Below are 18,225 nucleotides of genomic sequence, written 5' to 3' on the forward strand. Positions count from 1 at the left end.
CATTATACCTAGTAATCAAAATATATATAGCACAGTAGAGGTTGTCTGTGTACATGTTGTAGAAGCCCAAATAAGTCTCCAGAATGATTTTATGAATAATCTGCCTTCAGTTTTAAAATAAACTTAAAAAAACAAAAAAAACTTAAAACTTGGCATCATGCTAGGTGGTACTGCGGTTTTCTTCTTCTACCAAAAAAAATCTAATATGCTACAGTTAGGAAGAAAAACCTTAAAAATCACAGCTGAATGTCTACTCTGTGCTAATGGATTTTCTGCTGTCTCATATGTAACTTTATTTCATTAGAAAGTCCTCAATCATAAAAGGGGAGTCTAAAGCAAGTGTATTGCTATAACTTATTTCATACAAAGGTTTTGGCCAAAATAGGAATATCACAAAAAAATTAGCTTGTTTTCTGCTGTTCTCACTAAGGAGTTAGCTTGTTTTTGTCTCCACTTTCCCCATCGCCACATGTCCATCCCTGTACACCCTGTATCAGATTCAGGGAAAATCTGATTCCGTGTTTTTTTGTGGTGACATTAAACTGGAGGAGGAAGGAAGCAGTAATTTCATATGAGAAGTATCACTTATTTTATTAGTGATTTGTGTATGATATGTTGCTGAAATAGAAACCCCCTGAATATCAACAATACGTTAGTCTCATACTCATGAAATCCAAATCTAGGTGCCCAGAATTTTTTGTGCTAATTCTGATCTGTACTTTGTTTTTCACTTGCCGTAAAACTATTGAAAATTTCTGGGAAAACATAATGTTTTGTTAACTAGATGCATATTTGCACATACCCATTCAGAGCATATAAACTGAAGTTTGGCATAGTGCAGTGCAGATTTGACTGAAACTCCTAAACTGGATGCCTTCCACTACAAGATTGTGTAGTTAAAACGACTAAATCTTAAAAATTAGCTCCCAAATGAACACAGTTTAAAACTGGTAAAAGTAATTTTTATACTTGTGAAATATGCATCTACATTTTAGGAATCAAGAGGAACTAATTAGAACTTTATTTGAGCAGCAGGGAGAAGTTGGAACCCACCTGCTTCATAAAGAAATAGGCCCTTTTTTTTCCTAGGTTCATTGACTAAACTAAACCTATTTTAAATTTCAGATGAACTGCTAACAGTTTGACTGTAAATTGGTTTCTAGCAATTCGGTGGAGGAATTCTTTCATATACTGTGATTTAACAAAATGGGAGAGGAATGTGGCCAATGCTCTTGTCCCCCCTTCCCTGTTTGACAGTTAAGCAGAGACTTAAACTTTCTAATTATTGCTGTTGCCTTAAACAGCTTGGATTTTCAAGCCATACTTTTTTGGAAATTCTAAATACTGTACTAGTCGTATTTTTGAAGATAACAGTTTAAGGAAACTAGCTGTTAATTTTCCATCAGTGTTAAACATTTACCAAGATGGTATGGTTGTATTTTAAAAGTGTAGATACTTATTGATATCAGACAACATCTCTGCAAATTGTTCTAGCAAAATTAACTTGTCACTCTAGACAAAAGTTAGGAGGATATGATTACAGCTTTCTTTTAACCAACAAAATATTAAAAATAAGGTGGTTTATTTTAGTATGTTCAAGCCAGATTGTGAAACTTTCATTCTAGAATTTAAATTTTACCCGTCTAGGCAAAGGAAAAATCAAAGTCAAAATTTCCTAAGAATTCCATTCCCATTCCTGTTGAGATGGCGGTATTTGGAGATGGCCAATATTCAGTAGGAATCTTCTTAGCCTGAAATGTTTTACATGACTATCTTATCCTCTTGGGTTAATCTTTCGGAGAAAACTATGGGCCACCCACCTCCTCAGAAGTTCATAGATGTCAGGTTAAGACTTCACATCTACCCAGAATATGACAGAGTACCAGACCCACTTAGTATTTCATTGTATATCTACTATTGCCTATGTCACCTACGTCAGAATGAACAAAAAGAGAAGGTAGTCTTGAAATTGGTCAAAACTGTTGACTTGGGAGTCGTTATGGTTTTAACTTTTAAGTGCAATGAAATAACCAGCCATTGTTGACACAGTTATATAAAACCACTAGCATTTTTGCTCAGTGTTTTAAAAATGAATATATGCCATGCAGTGGAAATCTGTACATGGCAATATAAAATGCAAAGTGACTGCAGGGTAGATCTATATAATCAGAAATGGAAAGAGGTCAAGACAGACTAATCATTATTTGTTTTCTCTGACATTGTGAATTGTTATGAATAACACAGAAGTAATTACATTTAAAATTTTCCAGATAGCTTCTTTTGAGGGATACTGTAAATTAAAATTTACCCTTAATTAAAGGAAATGGCCTTGATTTTGAAAAGAAACTTCTAAATTCCCTAATTTAACATTCATTTCCTCCTAAGATTATTTTAAAACCTGTACCAGGTTATTTTTTAATGTCTTTGTTTATTTATTTAGTAGCAAAATATTCACTACAAATGCTTTAGATGACAGATTATCCTGAAAAAGCATAATATTTGTTGACAGAGTGATCTGGTATCAACATTGTAATAGTGTCAAATATACCTTTTCTCTGAGATGAAGTCCAAAATGGTAACAGTAAAAGATTTCATCTGGCCTTACATCAGTTTCTCCAAGGGTAAAGGGTATACCTTTTAGCCACCATAGCTTTTTAATGTCAACATAGTCATCAAACACCCTCTGTCCACAAACACAGACCACAGGACACATGAGAATTTTGTGTTCTGGTATGAAGTAATTCTGCCCTCAGGGTGCTTCTAGTCTGTGGTGTGATTTACAATGCAGTGGCAGCTAGGAAAATCCATAGAGGATGCAGAGATTTGGCAAATGACATGGCACAAAGCTTTGACCTTTTCACTTAGAAGCACAAAAATGTTAAATTGCTCATTTTTTTTATAATAGTTCACTGTATTCATAATATATATTATGGTTGTCAATTCACTCTTAGCTCAAAAAGGTTCACCCAAATTCAAATGATAATCCTGAATATTCAACAGTTTTCTCTACACTAAAAAAAGAGATGCTGAATGTAGCAGAAAATTTAAGACGTTCATTTGATGACTGTGTCCCAAGTATTCAGATTTAAGCCTCTGTGCTTTTTGGAATGTTATACTGACATAGACCTAAAAGTCATTTTTTAGCGTTTTCCAGCTAAATTAGTAATATTAGAATAAAATGTACAAATAGAATTCATTTCATATTCTCCTGTTTCCTTGTCTTCTTCCTAAGAGGAATTTTTGATGCATTAATTTCAGAGGAGAATGTTGTTTTCCAGTGTTCACTTTTTGTATTAGAAAGTACTGGTTTTCCTCTGAAATACTTGCATAAATTTTTTAATGAAAAGCAAAAATTATCTGACTACTGGAAAATTCTGTGCAATGACATTAAAACCTTACCCCCAAAATTACAGGGCGGGGATTCACAAGTGGATGCAAAGTATCCTCCAGGGTTGACTTGGAAATGGTCAGATTTGACCTTGGGCAGGCCTGCGCCAGTGTGGGCTGGATGGTGCAGGTGATTGCGCAGCTTCTGCCGCCGACTCACGGTGCTTTCTTGCGGTCTCTCCAAGGTACCTACCAGGGCCAGTGGGCTGGAGGTATGCGGCATGGCTACGGAGTGCGCCAGAGCGTGCCCTACGGCATGGCCACGGTGATACGCTCGCCGCTGCGCACCTCGCTGGCCTCGCTGCGCAGCGAGCAGAGCAACGGCAGCGTGCTCCACGACGCCGCGGCTGCCGCTGACAGCCCGGCTGGTACCCGCGGTGGTTTCGTGCTCAACTTCCACGCAGACGCTGAGCTAGCGGGCAAGAAGAAGGGCGGCCTTTTCCGGAGGGGCTCACTTCTCGGAAGCATGAAACTCCGCAAGTCCGAATCAAAGTCTTCCATCTCAAGCAAGCGCAGCTCTGTCCGCAGCGACGCGGCCATGAGCAGAATTAGTTCCAGCGATGCCAACTCCACGATCAGCTTCGGCGATGTAGATTGTGATTTTTGCCCGGTGGAAGACCACGTGGACGCCACCACCACGGAAACCTACATGGGCGAGTGGAAGAACGACAAGCGCAACGGCTTCGGCGTTAGCGAGCGCTCCAATGGCATGAAGTATGAAGGGGAGTGGGCAAATAACAAGAGGCATGGATATGGCTGTACCGTGTTTCCTGACGGCTCCAAAGAAGAGGGAAAATACAAAAATAATATTCTGGTCCGTGGGATAAGGAAGCAGCTTATACCAATAAGACACACAAAAACTAGGGAGAAGGTGGACAGAGCAATTGAAGGCGCCCAAAGGGCAGCTGCCATGGCGAGAACCAAAGTGGAAATAGCAAATTCAAGGTAAGTAAATGCAGGGTGGTTGGTTTTGCCGGGTTGGTCCGAACAATGGAGTATCAAATATTATGTTTGTCTGCCGGTGACATTGCTAAATGCGTTCTACAACTGCTAAAAAAATCAAAGGTGGAAAATGATTACACTCAGTAGAGTCAAAGTCAGAAATGTACCTGCACTGTTCTGCAACTTCCCATTGTCAAAAAATGTTGAAGGCACTTTGAGCTCCCCTTCCCATTCTAAATTACTTCCCTCATATTAAATAGCGTGAGGGAGTTCACTGAGACCTTGTGCTCATCTTCCTGAGCCCAGGAAGTTGCTGTTTTCTTTTCTTTTCTTTTTTTTTTTTTTTTTTTCCTTGTTTTAAGAAGGACCTCTGAAATGCTGCCATAGAAAGCATTGTGTTTTGTGTGCCAAAAGAAAATAGCAATCCACGTAGAAACATACCTAGTATAGACGTGTATCTTTATTCAGATATTTACATTGGAGGTATGCACACTAAGCCTAGCTTATACAATTCAGATTCTATGAAGTCTTATAGGTAAAATTGGTTTTGAGACAGCCACCAAAATCTACATATGGCAAAAGTGGAAAATAACATGAGAAAATCTGGCATGCATTGTTTAAAACAACAACTATATGGGAAAGGCAAAGAGACCTAGGAGAATCGCCACATTCTATGCAGAAGAGATTAGGTCACTGGTGTATTAAAAGGAAAGGGGTGGAGAGAACCTACAACCTGACATGGACAGATGGGACTCTCAATGTGCCAAGGTTGGAAGAAAGAAGAGCAGTAGAGAAGGGCTGGAGTGAGTAGGAGAAAACCGGTGAATAATAGATTGACAAGTGGGGTGTATGTGTGGGCACAGAAGGACTATGTGCTTGAAGTTTTACCATTAATAGCTGGTTTCAGGGATCCAGCAAGAGGGATGGAGAAATCTGTGGGGAATAAAGTTCTATTAGGGAAGGATATTATAGGTGAGACAAAAAGAAAAAGGTGTGGTTATAAATGGAAAATTTTATTTTTAGTCTTATTTAAGTGGGTACTGACTAGCCACAGCTTTGTAAGACTTGAAGCATAAATTTAGCATAGAATGTTAAAAATCCTGTTTCTGCTTCAATAACACTCTTCCACAGAAGTAAACGCCCTTTTGAAACCACAAAATGTTAGCATGTCTTCAAGTTTTTGTTATTGGCATTGAATTAATGAACCTCCCCCTTTTTTTTTTTTTTTTGGTGGAGCCATAATGAAATTTCCACTGTTCGAACTTCTTAATGTACAAAAAAAAAAAAAAAATGGTGACATCATATGGTTCAACTTCTAGAGTTCTTTTTTTTAAATGCCCCTACTTGAAAAATAAGTAGGGCTACTAAATAAGGTTGCATTTTTTGCATTACTTTTAGATATAATATTATATATTATGTTAAAAGGCTTCAAGGTTTTCATCTTTATCCCAAACTAATTTCATTTCAAAGCTAGTATTTTTTGTTAATCAGCACAAACTTTCATGAAAGGTCTCTCTCTCTCCTGTCTTCTCTACCAGGCATCTTTTACTTCAGATCACAGTTTTGGATCTACTTTGCTTTTCAGTTTGCTTATGGATCAGATACTCAGCACATCTAATCTTGCTGGCTTACTTTTAGACCTAGTGATATACATGTTGTTAGGCCCTAACCTCTAATTTTAAATGCACACTTGGATTCTTCCATGTTGTTTTCTCTTTACAACTTAGTGATATGCTAAAGGCAGATCAGTCTTGGCAGGTGAAAAATGAACCTGTGCAGAACACTTTAGCAAACAACTTGTGATTAGTTTCCATTGGAGGAGTTCATATAACAGAAAGCGACTAGCAATGCAGAGATGATCTCTGATTATGCTAGTATCGTAAAACTCTCATCTGAGTCCTAGCCATGTTCTCTCTGTTGAAAGTCTTTTGGGGGTAGTAGTATTTCATTTGGGAATACTGTATTGTGTAGTTATAACCAAGAGATCTTTAGTTTAAGACCTTACACTTTTAGCCAGTTAGTTACTTCATAAAGATTTCACTTAGCTATGTTTAAAATGCTTAATTCATTATGCAAATGAAAGAGGCCAGTCACAGAAAAACAAATACTGCATGGTCTCACTTAATCAAATACTGCAGTGACCTGACTTTATCTAAAATGATCAAACTCATAGAAACCTAGAGTGAAGTGGTGGTTGCCAGGGACTGTAGGGTGGGGAAAATGGAAGGTTGCTGTTCAATGGATACAAAGTTTCAGTTACTCAAGATAAGTAAGTTGTAAAGATCTGCACTACAACATTGTGCCTATACTTAACAATACTGTATTTTGCATTGAAGACTTTGTCAAGGCCCGGTGCTATGGTACATGCTTATAATACTAGCACTTTGGGATGCTGAGGCAGAAGGATCTCTCGAGCCCAGGAGTTCAAGACCAATCTCTGCAACATAGTGAGACCCCCGTCTCTACAAAAAATAAGAAAATTAGCGGGACATGGTGGTGCATACCTGTAGTCCTAGCTATTCAGGAGACTGAGGTGAGAGGATGACTTGAGCCCCAGAGGTCGAGACTGCAGTGAGCCGTGATTGCGCCACTGCACTCCAGCCTGAGTGTCACAGCAAGACCCTGTCTCAAAAAAAAAACCAAACAAGAAAAAGAATTTGTTAAGAAGGTAGGTCTCATGTTAAGTGTTCTTACCACAATAAATAAAATACTGTTCGGATGACACAATCAACAGCTTAAAAATATTCAATTAACCTTCTATATTTTACTTACCTTCATTGTTTTAGTCATTTTCCCAGATACCTTACTATTATACAATGAATACTTCCAATTAGAGCTTTGTAACTTGTTTTTGGAGAAAGCAGTTAAAGGAATGACATTTCCCTTATAATAGCTCTGATTTTAGAGTCCTACAGTCTTTTAAAACCCTTAAAAATAAGAAAAGATTCTTTCAAGATTTGCTGCCTGGGAGATAGGACTTTTAGCTACGTTATTGTCATTAACCATGGCTCTAATGCCAGAAGATCTACACAGTATCTGTACAGAACATCTATATGACTCCTCTGTGGTTGCTATTATCAATGTTTTTGTTTTTAAAACTACTGAAAATGTAAGAACATAAGATGATACTCTTCCCACCTAGCCCAGTGCACACAGAAAAAAAACTAGAAACTAAGTCTCTTGGCAGCTGCTGCTGTTGAAGTCACAGTTCATCATTAGCAACAAAAGGAGATGATCAATGAATAGTAATCTACTATTCAGTTTGTCCACCCAGTTGGTGTAAATCACTATTCTCGGCAACATAGTGAGACCACGTCTCTACAAAAAATAAGAAAATTAGCCGGGTGTGGTGGCGTACGCCTGTAGTCCCGGCTACTCAGGAGACTCAGGTGGAAGGATGGCATGGTAGAGAAGACTGAAGGCCCCCAGTTTCAGATCTGGAAAGGCCAAGAGAGAGCATCTCGTCCAAGCCACTCACATTCAGAGACAGGGACTGAGGCTGTCCCCAAGATCCCAACACTCCCTGTAATGTTTTCATTTCATTTATGTTATTTCTTATGCTTTAGGGACTTTTATTTATTATTTAAGTCCCAGGGAAATGGACGCACCCTTGTACCATCATCCTATTTTATCTTGAAGCAAAGGTTCGGGTTGACTCTAAGGGAAAACAATTATATTCTCCAATAATGTCTCCAGGAGACGCAGAACCTACCATCTTTGGCCCGAAGATTCCTGAAAGCATGGTGATCTGTGGACCTTTGCTTTGTTTCTCTGAAGAGGGAGTTGTGTTACTCCGCAGTAAACACATACAGGAGGCTTGTTTCAGAAGGCTTATTATGGGCCCCTGTATAATTCCGACAGATCAAGGACTATGCGGATGACATAACAGTAGATAGTAGATATCACATAGTTGATATAGAGTATTTAATAGATTCCAGTGGATTAACACTTAGAGTCAAGACCATAAGAGATAGTTATAATTTACTGACTCCTGGGACTTATTTTTCGTCCTCTGCTCTGCTCCAAAAGGCACTGTGTTTGTAAGATTTACAAAATTTTATTTCCCTTTTGTCATAGTACTGAGGGTACAAATCATCATCTGGGATTGAGAGTGTCAACATTTTTTTTTTTTAAGAAATGTTCAAAAGGTGGAAGAGCAACTCTAAATATCTCAAGAAATGAGTATACCTAGCAGCTACTGAGACCGCTCCATGCCAGTAGCTGACATACCACCTCTAGTTCTGGATCCCAGCTGCTCTGCTCTTAGATGAAGGTGCCACTCTGACAGATAGATGTTAGAACTGGGGAGAGTGGAGCCAGTTCCTAAGCTCAGGCTCCATGGTATTTCCTTTGTGCACCCTTGATGGTAATTTGGCCAAGCAGACCCTTTTGAGTAACTGGAGTGCTGTTTTAGAGCCCTAAACTATAACTAGAGCCTTATAACTTAGAATTGGATCCCCCAATATGCGAATTTACTTTCTAGAAACTGTAATAAGCAGAATCTGTTTTGATAGAGGAGACTGAAGGCCCCTAATTTCAGATCTGGAAAGGGCAAGAGAGATTATCTGGTCCAAGTCCCTCACATTCAGAGGCAGGGACTGAGGCTCTGCCCGAGAACATCCCACCGTCCCTGTTGTTTGCGCTCTATTTCTTAGGCATTCAGTTTTCATTCCCTTAGCTTTTGCCTCCTTAATTCCTTCAGCTGTTCCTGTCATTTTAACTGTATTTCTCATTTCAACTATATTTCTCATTTCGCCAATTTTTACTCCATCGACTCTTATCTTCAGTAATTCCTTAAATGAGATGTTCGAAGATGTCACTACTCCTTGAGAAAAATACTTTAAGAAAGAATGTTAAGGTAAGACATTTGGTTGAGAAAGCAAATAAGAAGTGACCCTTAGAGACCTCCACATCTGTGGAAATGAACAGATCACTTAGGAAGAGGTGTGGACAGAAGCAGAGCTTGGTGTGATCTGAATATTAGAAGAAATAATTATCTTGCAAGAAGATAGAAGATGTAGGAGGAGTGGGAGAGAGCTGGCCTCAAGCAATTGAGAACCACAAGCCTTTGCTTGTACTGGCTGTGTTATATTAGACAGATAAGAAGAAATACTATAAAGTGAGGAGGTTAGCAAGTTAATAGGTAACTGCTCCATTTTGCAAAATTTGACTAACTCTGACCAGCCTCACTTAAGCTAGTGAAGCTCATTGGTACTCAGCTGAGCAGGCTCCCCGTACTACCAGAAAGTGTCAGTGATGAGGATAGGTGGCCAGTCACATGGGACTCTGCTGCTCCTTTTGCCAACCATTCCCTGACCATTACTGGCACTTCAGGTGATGATTGGGGCTACCTAGACATGTAATCTTAGGAGGGAGTCTCTTTTGCTCCCTGTTCAGCCCAGAACTAAGGTTGGATGCCATGTTTGCCAGTTTTGGACTTAAACATAAAAATGATACATACTTTTCCTGTAGGATTTTTAAAAAACCATCCCCCATATGTTTGCATGAAAAAGGATATATTGCATTTTCACGCAGATCTCCCCTCCTCCCCCATACTCAGAATGGTTCAACCATGCCAGCTTGCTTTCTGTTGGAAAGAAGGTCTCAGCCCCTGTCCCTGCTCCCTCTGGCTGGATCCTTGGGCTGCTGGGTCCTCACTCTGCTTTAAGCCTAGGTCCCTTAGGTCTAAACTGATACTTAATTTCACGGTATTTGTTGAATCTCTCTCACCCCAACTAGATTGGGAAGGATGGGCTGACTCTGAAGTCAACTTTGCTCACTTTTGTACACCCAGCAGTGAGCTTAGATCAAAACACGTTAGTAAGTGCTCTAGTAAATATTTGGAGAATGAATGAATTAAATTCTCACGACTTAGGGTATGACCACTGCCAGTGCTCTTAATTTTGTTTTGCTGGGCAAAACCACATTTTAAGGATGGAAACTTAGCTCTCATAATTCATGCTATAGTCTGACAATAGTCAAGGAGTGCAGAAAATGCCAAGTGTGTGCTACAGGTACCCTTTTCCTTAATTAGGTCAACATTGTTACAGGACATAACCAGGGAACAAGAGCATCAGATTGAGCCAAACTGTTACCTCCATTCTTTATAAGTATTGAGCTGGTCAGTGATACATATGAGAGATTCCCTTCCAGATGTGGAAACTCCAGGAAGCTAAGTTGGCTTAGCTTCCATATTTGACAACACCAAAACATGTAATATGCCAGAATGCAGGAGCTTTTTTTTTGGTTGGGGGGGGGATTTTTCTTGTTTGGGGGTCATTTTTCTTAGGCCTAAAGAAAATCATTTAATTTAACACATAAAGTTGGCTGGGATAGAACAGTTATTCACAAGATCACTTGACTTGATTCACATTTCACTCATAAGTAATTAAAACCCAAAGTCAACTATGAGTCAGTGCACATTATGGATCCAAATTAAACTGACTATTACCAATATCAAAAAAAAAAAGGCCCATTCTCTGCTAAGTTATTATAAAGGGCCAGGTCTTTGAAATTCTTAAATTATCCTCAACAAAGGGATCTTTTACAAGTCAAAGCTGTTTATAAGCTATCTTTATGTCTGTACTGTAATGATAGTGGTTGTATTATATTTTTAAACAGAAAGTTTAGATCACCTTTTCTATGGATTTTTTTTTTTCTTCTGGTGCTCTGGTTAATTTTCAGTAATTATCACAAGTGATTTTTACAGAAAGGGGAAATCCTTCTGATGCCTTCTGAGTCATTTTAATGAATAGATTATTAAATAGTTAAAGAAATTTTAGAAAAAAATCACCTAAAATGGATGGTGGTACTGTTTACTCAGAAGGATACCGGACAGGAACGGACAGATTTACGGAGGAAGATAAGTTTGGATATTTGCCTTCTTGAATTTCAAGATGCTAGCCCAAAAGATAATGGGGGAAGATGTATCTGGAACTCAGAGATTTGAGCTGTGCTTGCAGAGCTTGGAGCCAAACCTGGGAAAGACTCTTATGGGACATGCAGAGAAAGAGGAAATCTGTGTATGTAATACTAGACACAGCTCTTTTTAAGAAGTACAAGTAAAGCAGTTCTCACATTAAGTGACTAGGAATTTGTTGCCTTATGACAATGCAATTCAGGTATCTGAATTTCTATTCTTGACTTTGTGAAGTTATGCTTTCTAAGGTTTGTGCTAAAGGGACCTAAAAATGTGGCACTTATTGCTAAGGAAAGCATTGGTTATTTTCTTTAGTTCTACTACCTATGTTCTTCCATATCTGCACCTTGACTGCCTGTCACTCTTTGCAACTGTCGTAACCGGTGCTTCTAGGAGCAAATTCCAGAAGCTTGGTTGAAACACCCAGACTCTGAGGTTCAGAAAAGTTATGGTAAACAGGGAGCAATTATTACCTTACCCTTCATGGCAGGGTTGTTTTGAGAATTGAATGGAAGAGTGGGTATCATGGGTCTTTGTAAACTATAAACCACACATAGCAGTTGTTATTTAGGAAAATGTTGCAATCCTAGAAGTACCATTTTCGCAAGTGAAAGTTGATAGAAGACCAAGAAGCCAAACTGGAATGGAGGTAAAGATGAAGTGAGAAAGAAAACGGTTCTGCAGAGACTTAGTAAAAGCTGGCACTGAAGTCTGGAAGGGAAAACTAAAATTTCAGGATGACAATAAGCCAGGTTTTGGGGACACATGTTGACCCTGTTTTAACTGTAGAAGCCTGAGCTTGCTTAAATAGTACAAACTTCAACAGATTCCAGCTCATTTAGCCCTGAAACATGACCCTTTCTCAATAGTACAAACATGAAGAATTAAAGCAGCAATTTCTTTTTAGTATAGCATCATTTGTAATGAAAACCACCCTACTCCTATGTTTTCTGGAAAGCCCCCCAAAATGGGATTGCATTCCTATTTTATCCTGTATGCTTTGTGTGAGTTTCAGCTTTGACCTGGAGAAACTCTGTTTTTAAGCAAGTGGCCGAGTTCTGCCTGCATGCTGCCATAGCTGGTAGACTTCTCCAAGCAGCAGCTGCCAGGCAGCCGAAGCACCCTGCTCACAACTTTCCATTATGGATTAAGCTGACTCTGCCAATCTCACTTTACTCAAGACACCAAACTGGACGCTTGCAAGACTAGTGCCTTGCAAATCTTTGAGATGCTTTTCTTATTATAGATGAAATATGAACATTGTGTTTAGGAACAGGATCCAACAAATGCCAAAGGTATTTATGTAAGTCATTCAGCTTTAGTACAACAGCCTCTTGAGAATAAAGTCAAATCAGCTTTTAATAATTTCACCTTTCTGTTTTAGTTGCTGTTTCACATTTGTTTGTATAATGTGCTAAATTAAAAATAAGCTGCTTTCACAAAAATTTAATTAATATGTAAGGAATCAAGATTGGCTCCCAAATAGTACAACTCTTTGAAGTCAATCTTCTTAGGACTTCCATGTGGGCCAAAAGAAAGTTATTTAAGCCAAGTAAAATACATTAATTCACTTTCTAGCACTTTTAATACAATAGATTGTCAAAGATTAACAATTTTATTATGTTTTGTTAATTTTTAAACTCAAATATGGTAAAAATTTTGGTGACTTTTACTGTATTGAATCAATAGAATTTTGATCTCGGTTGCTTGATCTAGAAATCCCTATCAATGCCATTTTTTAAATTAGTGTGGGAACTTTTTTGAATTATTATTTCAAGATTTCAAACCTTCCATCCATTAGGGAAGCATTTGAGATACACGTGGGGAACATGTTTTGACGTGTTAAGATAACCCATAGAAGCCAGCAATTTAGGGTTCAAGGATAAGAATGGAAGAGCCTCAGATGATGGGACCTTACTGCCACCTTGTTTCCTCCACCAGCCCCAGACACTTGTTCCCCAGCCCACTTCCTGCTCAGCCCAAATGATTTGAAAATCAGTTGAACTGTGGACTGATAGATTACTTTGTAAAGACTCAAACACCCTGGAAGGGGTGATAGTAGCCCGGCCCATTTATAAGGTTCAGTTCTTAAGGGAAATACCAACCTTAATCATTCTTAGTTACATTAATCCATTACATACAATGGAAATGTAAAATTATGATTAAGACCTAATCCTTTTCGGCATGGAGTCTGGTTAAGACAGATGAAAAAGTAGTTATTATCCATTGGATTATCAGCACCTTGCTTAGGTAATGCGTAGGAAGGGGTTGATCATAGCCTGCGGCTGGAGGCAAGTGTCTGCAGGCTGCATCCAGAGTGAGAACCAAAGGATGTGTCGGTATTTTCCAGAAAATAGAGGTGGGTGCAAAGGACAGTGGACCATGTGTATTTGGGGTCTGGTAAAATGTGCAATATGGTTGGAAAAGAGTGCTAGGTGTAGGGTGTTGAGAGATGAGCAGGGTCTCTTTAACCTATAAGGGGGAGTTTGGACATTATCCCAAGGGTAGGGGAAGGCTATTGATAGGTGTTAGGCAGAATTACATCATCATCTTTAGAAAGATCACTCTAGCTGCAGGTGGTATAGGGAATGGGGACAGTAAGGGGCAGTGAAACTGGAGACAAATAGTCACAGGCTGGGCACGGTGGCTCACACCTTTAATCCCAGCACTTTGGGAGGCTGAGGCAGGAGGATCACTTGAGCCCAGGAGTTTGAGGCGGCAGTAAGCTGTGATCATGCCACTGCATTCCAGCCTGGGTGACAGAGCAAGACCCTGTCTCTAAAAATAAAAAAATAGTTATCTGCTAACTAGTAATCTAAGTGATAGCCTATGTGTTGGGCTAAGCCATGGCAGTGGGATGGAAAGAAGCAAATGATTGAATGAGAGCCTCCCAAGCAGATTCACTAGGACCTCTGGCTGGTTGAGTTAAGCATGGTAAGCCTGGAAAAGGAGTCATCAGAGTGGCTCCAAGTTCCTGGCTTAGCCAACTAATGGATGGTGGTACTGTTTACTCAGAAGGATACCGGACAGGAAGGGACAGATTTAGGGAGGAAGATAAGTTTGGATTTTTGGCTTCTTGAATTTCAAGATGCTAGCCCAAAAGATAATAGGGGAAGATGTATCTGGAACTCAGAGATTTGAGCTGTGCTTGCAGAGCTTGGAGCCAAACCCTGGGAAAGACTCTTATGGGACATGCAGAGAAAGAGGAAATCTGTGTATGTAATACTAGACACAGCTCTTTTTAAGAAGTACAAGTAAAGCAGTTCTCACATTAAGTGACTAGGAATTTGTTGCCTTATGACAATGCAATTCAGGTATCTGAATTTCTATTCTTGACTTTGTGAAGTTATGCTTTCTAAGGTTTGTGCTCAAGGGACCTACCCAGTGAGCAAGCTCTGTTGGACTGTTTTTTTTTTTTTGTCTTTTCTTGGCAACCTACTGGAACAAAATATCACTCTCACAAATTATTATACTAAAGAAACATCATTTGGCAAACATTTATTTAGTGCCAGCTCTGTCCAAATATGGCACTAGGCCCTGGGAATACAGAGATGAATAAGAAACAAAACCTGTCATTAAAAGCAAATACCCTGCCAGGTTCACAGTACCTTTGTGCAACTGGCAGGTGCTGTGGGGCTGCAGGCTGGAGGGACCTACCGAGAGGCACCCGTGACCCATCCTGGGTAAGCTCATCATAGACACTGTCCTGGAGCTCTTCGCACCAGCAGTGCTCCTTGCCTGAATGCCTTCTGCCTTGTCCCCCTCCTTGCCTAAGCCCTGTCAGTCCTTAGCAATTACACTCAAGGTCCATAGCAGGCGTGGACTGCATTAAGAAACAAAATGTCTCTTCCAGTAAGTAATTGTACACCTGATAACAGGAATGCTATCAATAGAGCATACAAAATATGTGTACAAATGTTATAATGCAAAAGGGAAAATTGCTAGTGGTTTCTTTGAAAAGTTTAAAAAATTATTTCTGCATAGAGTCCATAAGATACAATTTTGGGTGGTAGCAGGATCTTATTAGCAGTATTTGTGTACAGAAACATTACAGTTAGCAATTTGCAGTAAATGAATGTTTTGGCAGTGTTTCCAGATAGAAAAACAATGTAGATGCTACTAGGTTTCCCCTAAGTGTGTTATGCGCTAGTGCACATTGTTCTCTCCTTGTGGTCTGAGGATAGTAATTTGGGTGATACCTTTTGGCTACACATAAACAGACCCAAAAGGTCTTGAGTGGTTACCTGCTGTGAATTTGATATCTGTCATCTCATCTCATCCCCATGGCAACCCTGTGAGTTGGTAGGAAACTGACGCATAGAAAATTCACATGGCAAGCACACGACAGCGTCAGAGCCCCAAGCCCTTCCCCTCCACTGGGCTTTGAGAATTGGTACAGGAATTTTTTTTGAACCCATGTACCCTCCTTAGGCTCGTAAAAGAAGATCTGTCTGGGAACAGCATTATTTAGTCATAGACTTCTTTTGGCCACTGTTTCATTTAACAGACATTGTTCATTCAACAGCCACAAATCTTGTGAGCCAAACAATCATAAAAAGATAAGGTCAGTATAACATGGTAAATTCCAAAAAAAAAAAAAAAAAAAAAAAGACGACAATGCAAAAGAGGGAAGAACACTGAGGGCATTTGGGGTTTACAGGGATGAGGCTGAGCCTGTGAACATGAAGAATGAGTGGAAGTTAGGGAGCAAACAGTGGCCAGTGTTGCATGCAGGAGGAAGATCCTGAGCAAGGGTGGAGTGGAATGAAAGTGTACAGTGTGAGTTCCCGCAAGCAGTTAGATAGTGGAAGAACGCTTTCTCCAGGAGTGATCCGTCCACCCACTGCAGCAGATCACAAGGGGTGCTGAAAATTCTCCAGTCCTCCACGCAGTACTGAATTAATGTTTCTTTGCATGAGGTCCAGAAGCTTGCATTTATTACAGACTTCCCAGGTTATTCTTGGGCACACTAAAATTTGGTAAGTGCATTGGGGGGATATGATAGGAAACTAAATTCCCAAGGTTTGGGAGGTGCATTTTCTACTCTTGGCTTTGGGGAGTCTTCAAAGGCATTTGAGAAGGGAGCCATCTGCCTTTGAATGGATGGTCTGCCTGCTTCATGGAGAAAGAATTTAAGTGGCGACAGGACTGGAGGCCTGGTCTGTGGAGGAGGTGATAAAAGACCCTGGTTGAGGGCAGGGGTAGCAGAACACAGGGGATACAATTAGCAGGACTTGATGGACTGCAGGTAGTGGGTTAGGAACAGAGGCAAGTCTGAGATGTTGTGTGGCTGATACTCTAATACCCCTATTAGGGTTAATGAAAAAGGTTCATTCATTCCCAGTATATGGGTGATAAATTATTCAATTAGTAAATGTAGTGATTCATTCCCAGTATATGGCTGGTGGGGGAAATGGGGGCGCAGTAAGGCCCCATCATTCATATGAAACAAGTACATAGGAAACAAGTAATCTTTCTGGGTCTCTCTTTCTTATCAATAAAACAGGGGTGAGGAAGTGGGAAACTTGACCAGATTGTCACAGAAAACCTGAGTTTGGATTTCTACTCTTTTGTTAATTCCTCTCCTTTCGCCTGTTTTTGAACCTGACTTTACATAACAATACCTATGTTTCTTACAGAAATTAATCAGTTAGTAAATGTAGTGAGACATCATTGACATTTTACTTTTCCAACTCCAAATTTTTCCTCTATCAGAAGATGATATAAAAGGGAAAATGTCCTCCTGTGTACTCTTAGGAATAAGATTATATATAGTTAGGACCCTCTAACCAAAATTAAGTAAACATTCCACATGCACAACTCACCAGTTATTCTTGTTTATATCAGAAGTATTGTCAATACTTACACACTTAATACTGTGCTAGATGTGAAGGGAGAAAAAAGCGTGGGCCTGACCCCCACCGCCCCACCCAACACACACAAGCTTAGTCAGAGAAAAATGCATGTACATGGGAGGTAGTTAAAAAATAACACGAAGCAATTCAGTCAGTCCCGTATTTGTTTATTAGTGCTCTGCCACATTCCATGAAGGTTTCATAGTTTATATAAACATCAAAATGGCTAGTCTTCTAGGAATTACAAAAGAGTGGATTGACTTGTTTATAAACCAGTTCCAAAGACTTTTTACTTGGCCTATAGCCTAGTGATATTTTGTTTTTGTTTTCGTTTTTTTCATGGTACTGTGTGAGTTTGACAGTAAAAGCATTTTGAAAAATTATTCTAACTCTTCGCTAGATCAGAATAACTTTCAGTCCATTGTTGGAACTATGAAAATGTGATTCTAGAGTAAGTAGTCACTAATGTTTAATTCCATAAGTGAAAATGAGGGTTCGAGAAGAACACATTGAAGGGGTTTTCTTTTCTTTTTTTCTTTAAACTTTTCAGTAATGAATCACTTTTGTGGTGTTCAAGTTCAGCTACTAAACTTTATGGTTTAAAAGTTTTCTTTAAATTACAGTTGCTATATTTGTAAATAGTTACAGATCTGCCACTGTATTCAGCACCCAGTGGTAACATGTTAAAGATATTTCAAGGGAAATAGAAGGCATACACCAACAAAGGGTAAAAACAAAACAAGCCTCAGACAAGCACCCCGCTCCCCATAAACAATGTCTGTGTAAATATGCATATGTGGCTGTGGTTAAAAGAAAAACTTTAGCCAAATTTAACAGAGTTTAATTGAGCAAAGAACAATTCTCACATCAGGCAGCCACCCGAGCCAGAGTGGGTTCAGAGATTCCAGTGCAGCTGCATAGTTGAAGAAGATTTATAGACAGAAAAAGGAAAGTGAGGTACAGAAACAGCCGATTGGCTGCAGCTCGTCATTTGCCTTATTTGAACACAGCTCGAACCATTGACCCCCTTTGATTGGCCCAAAACTCAGTGATTGACACAAGAGTAAGCTACAGTCTGTATACAACTCCATTTAGGTTGTAGTTCATGATGTACAGAGAAAC

The 18,225-nt window shown here is 39.4% G+C and overlaps 1 protein-coding gene across 5 annotated transcripts in view; it reads left to right on the forward strand.

Moving 5' to 3' along the window:
* Positions 1 to 18,225, forward strand: part of JPH1 (junctophilin 1) — an 80,272-nt gene that overhangs the window by 2,363 nt on the left and 59,684 nt on the right. For all 5 annotated transcript variants that reach the window (XM_050802299.1, XM_050802300.1, XM_050802297.1 and 2 more), the window contains exon 2: positions 3,573 to 4,332. In XM_050802299.1, the coding sequence (XP_050658256.1) occupies positions 3,573 to 4,332 (760 nt within the window). The remainder of the gene's footprint in view (positions 1 to 3,572; positions 4,333 to 18,225) is intronic.

Source organism: Macaca thibetana, chromosome 8 (genome assembly GCF_024542745.1).
Source record: "Macaca thibetana thibetana isolate TM-01 chromosome 8, ASM2454274v1, whole genome shotgun sequence".
In the NCBI taxonomy this organism is placed as follows: Eukaryota; Metazoa; Chordata; class Mammalia; order Primates; family Cercopithecidae; genus Macaca; species Macaca thibetana.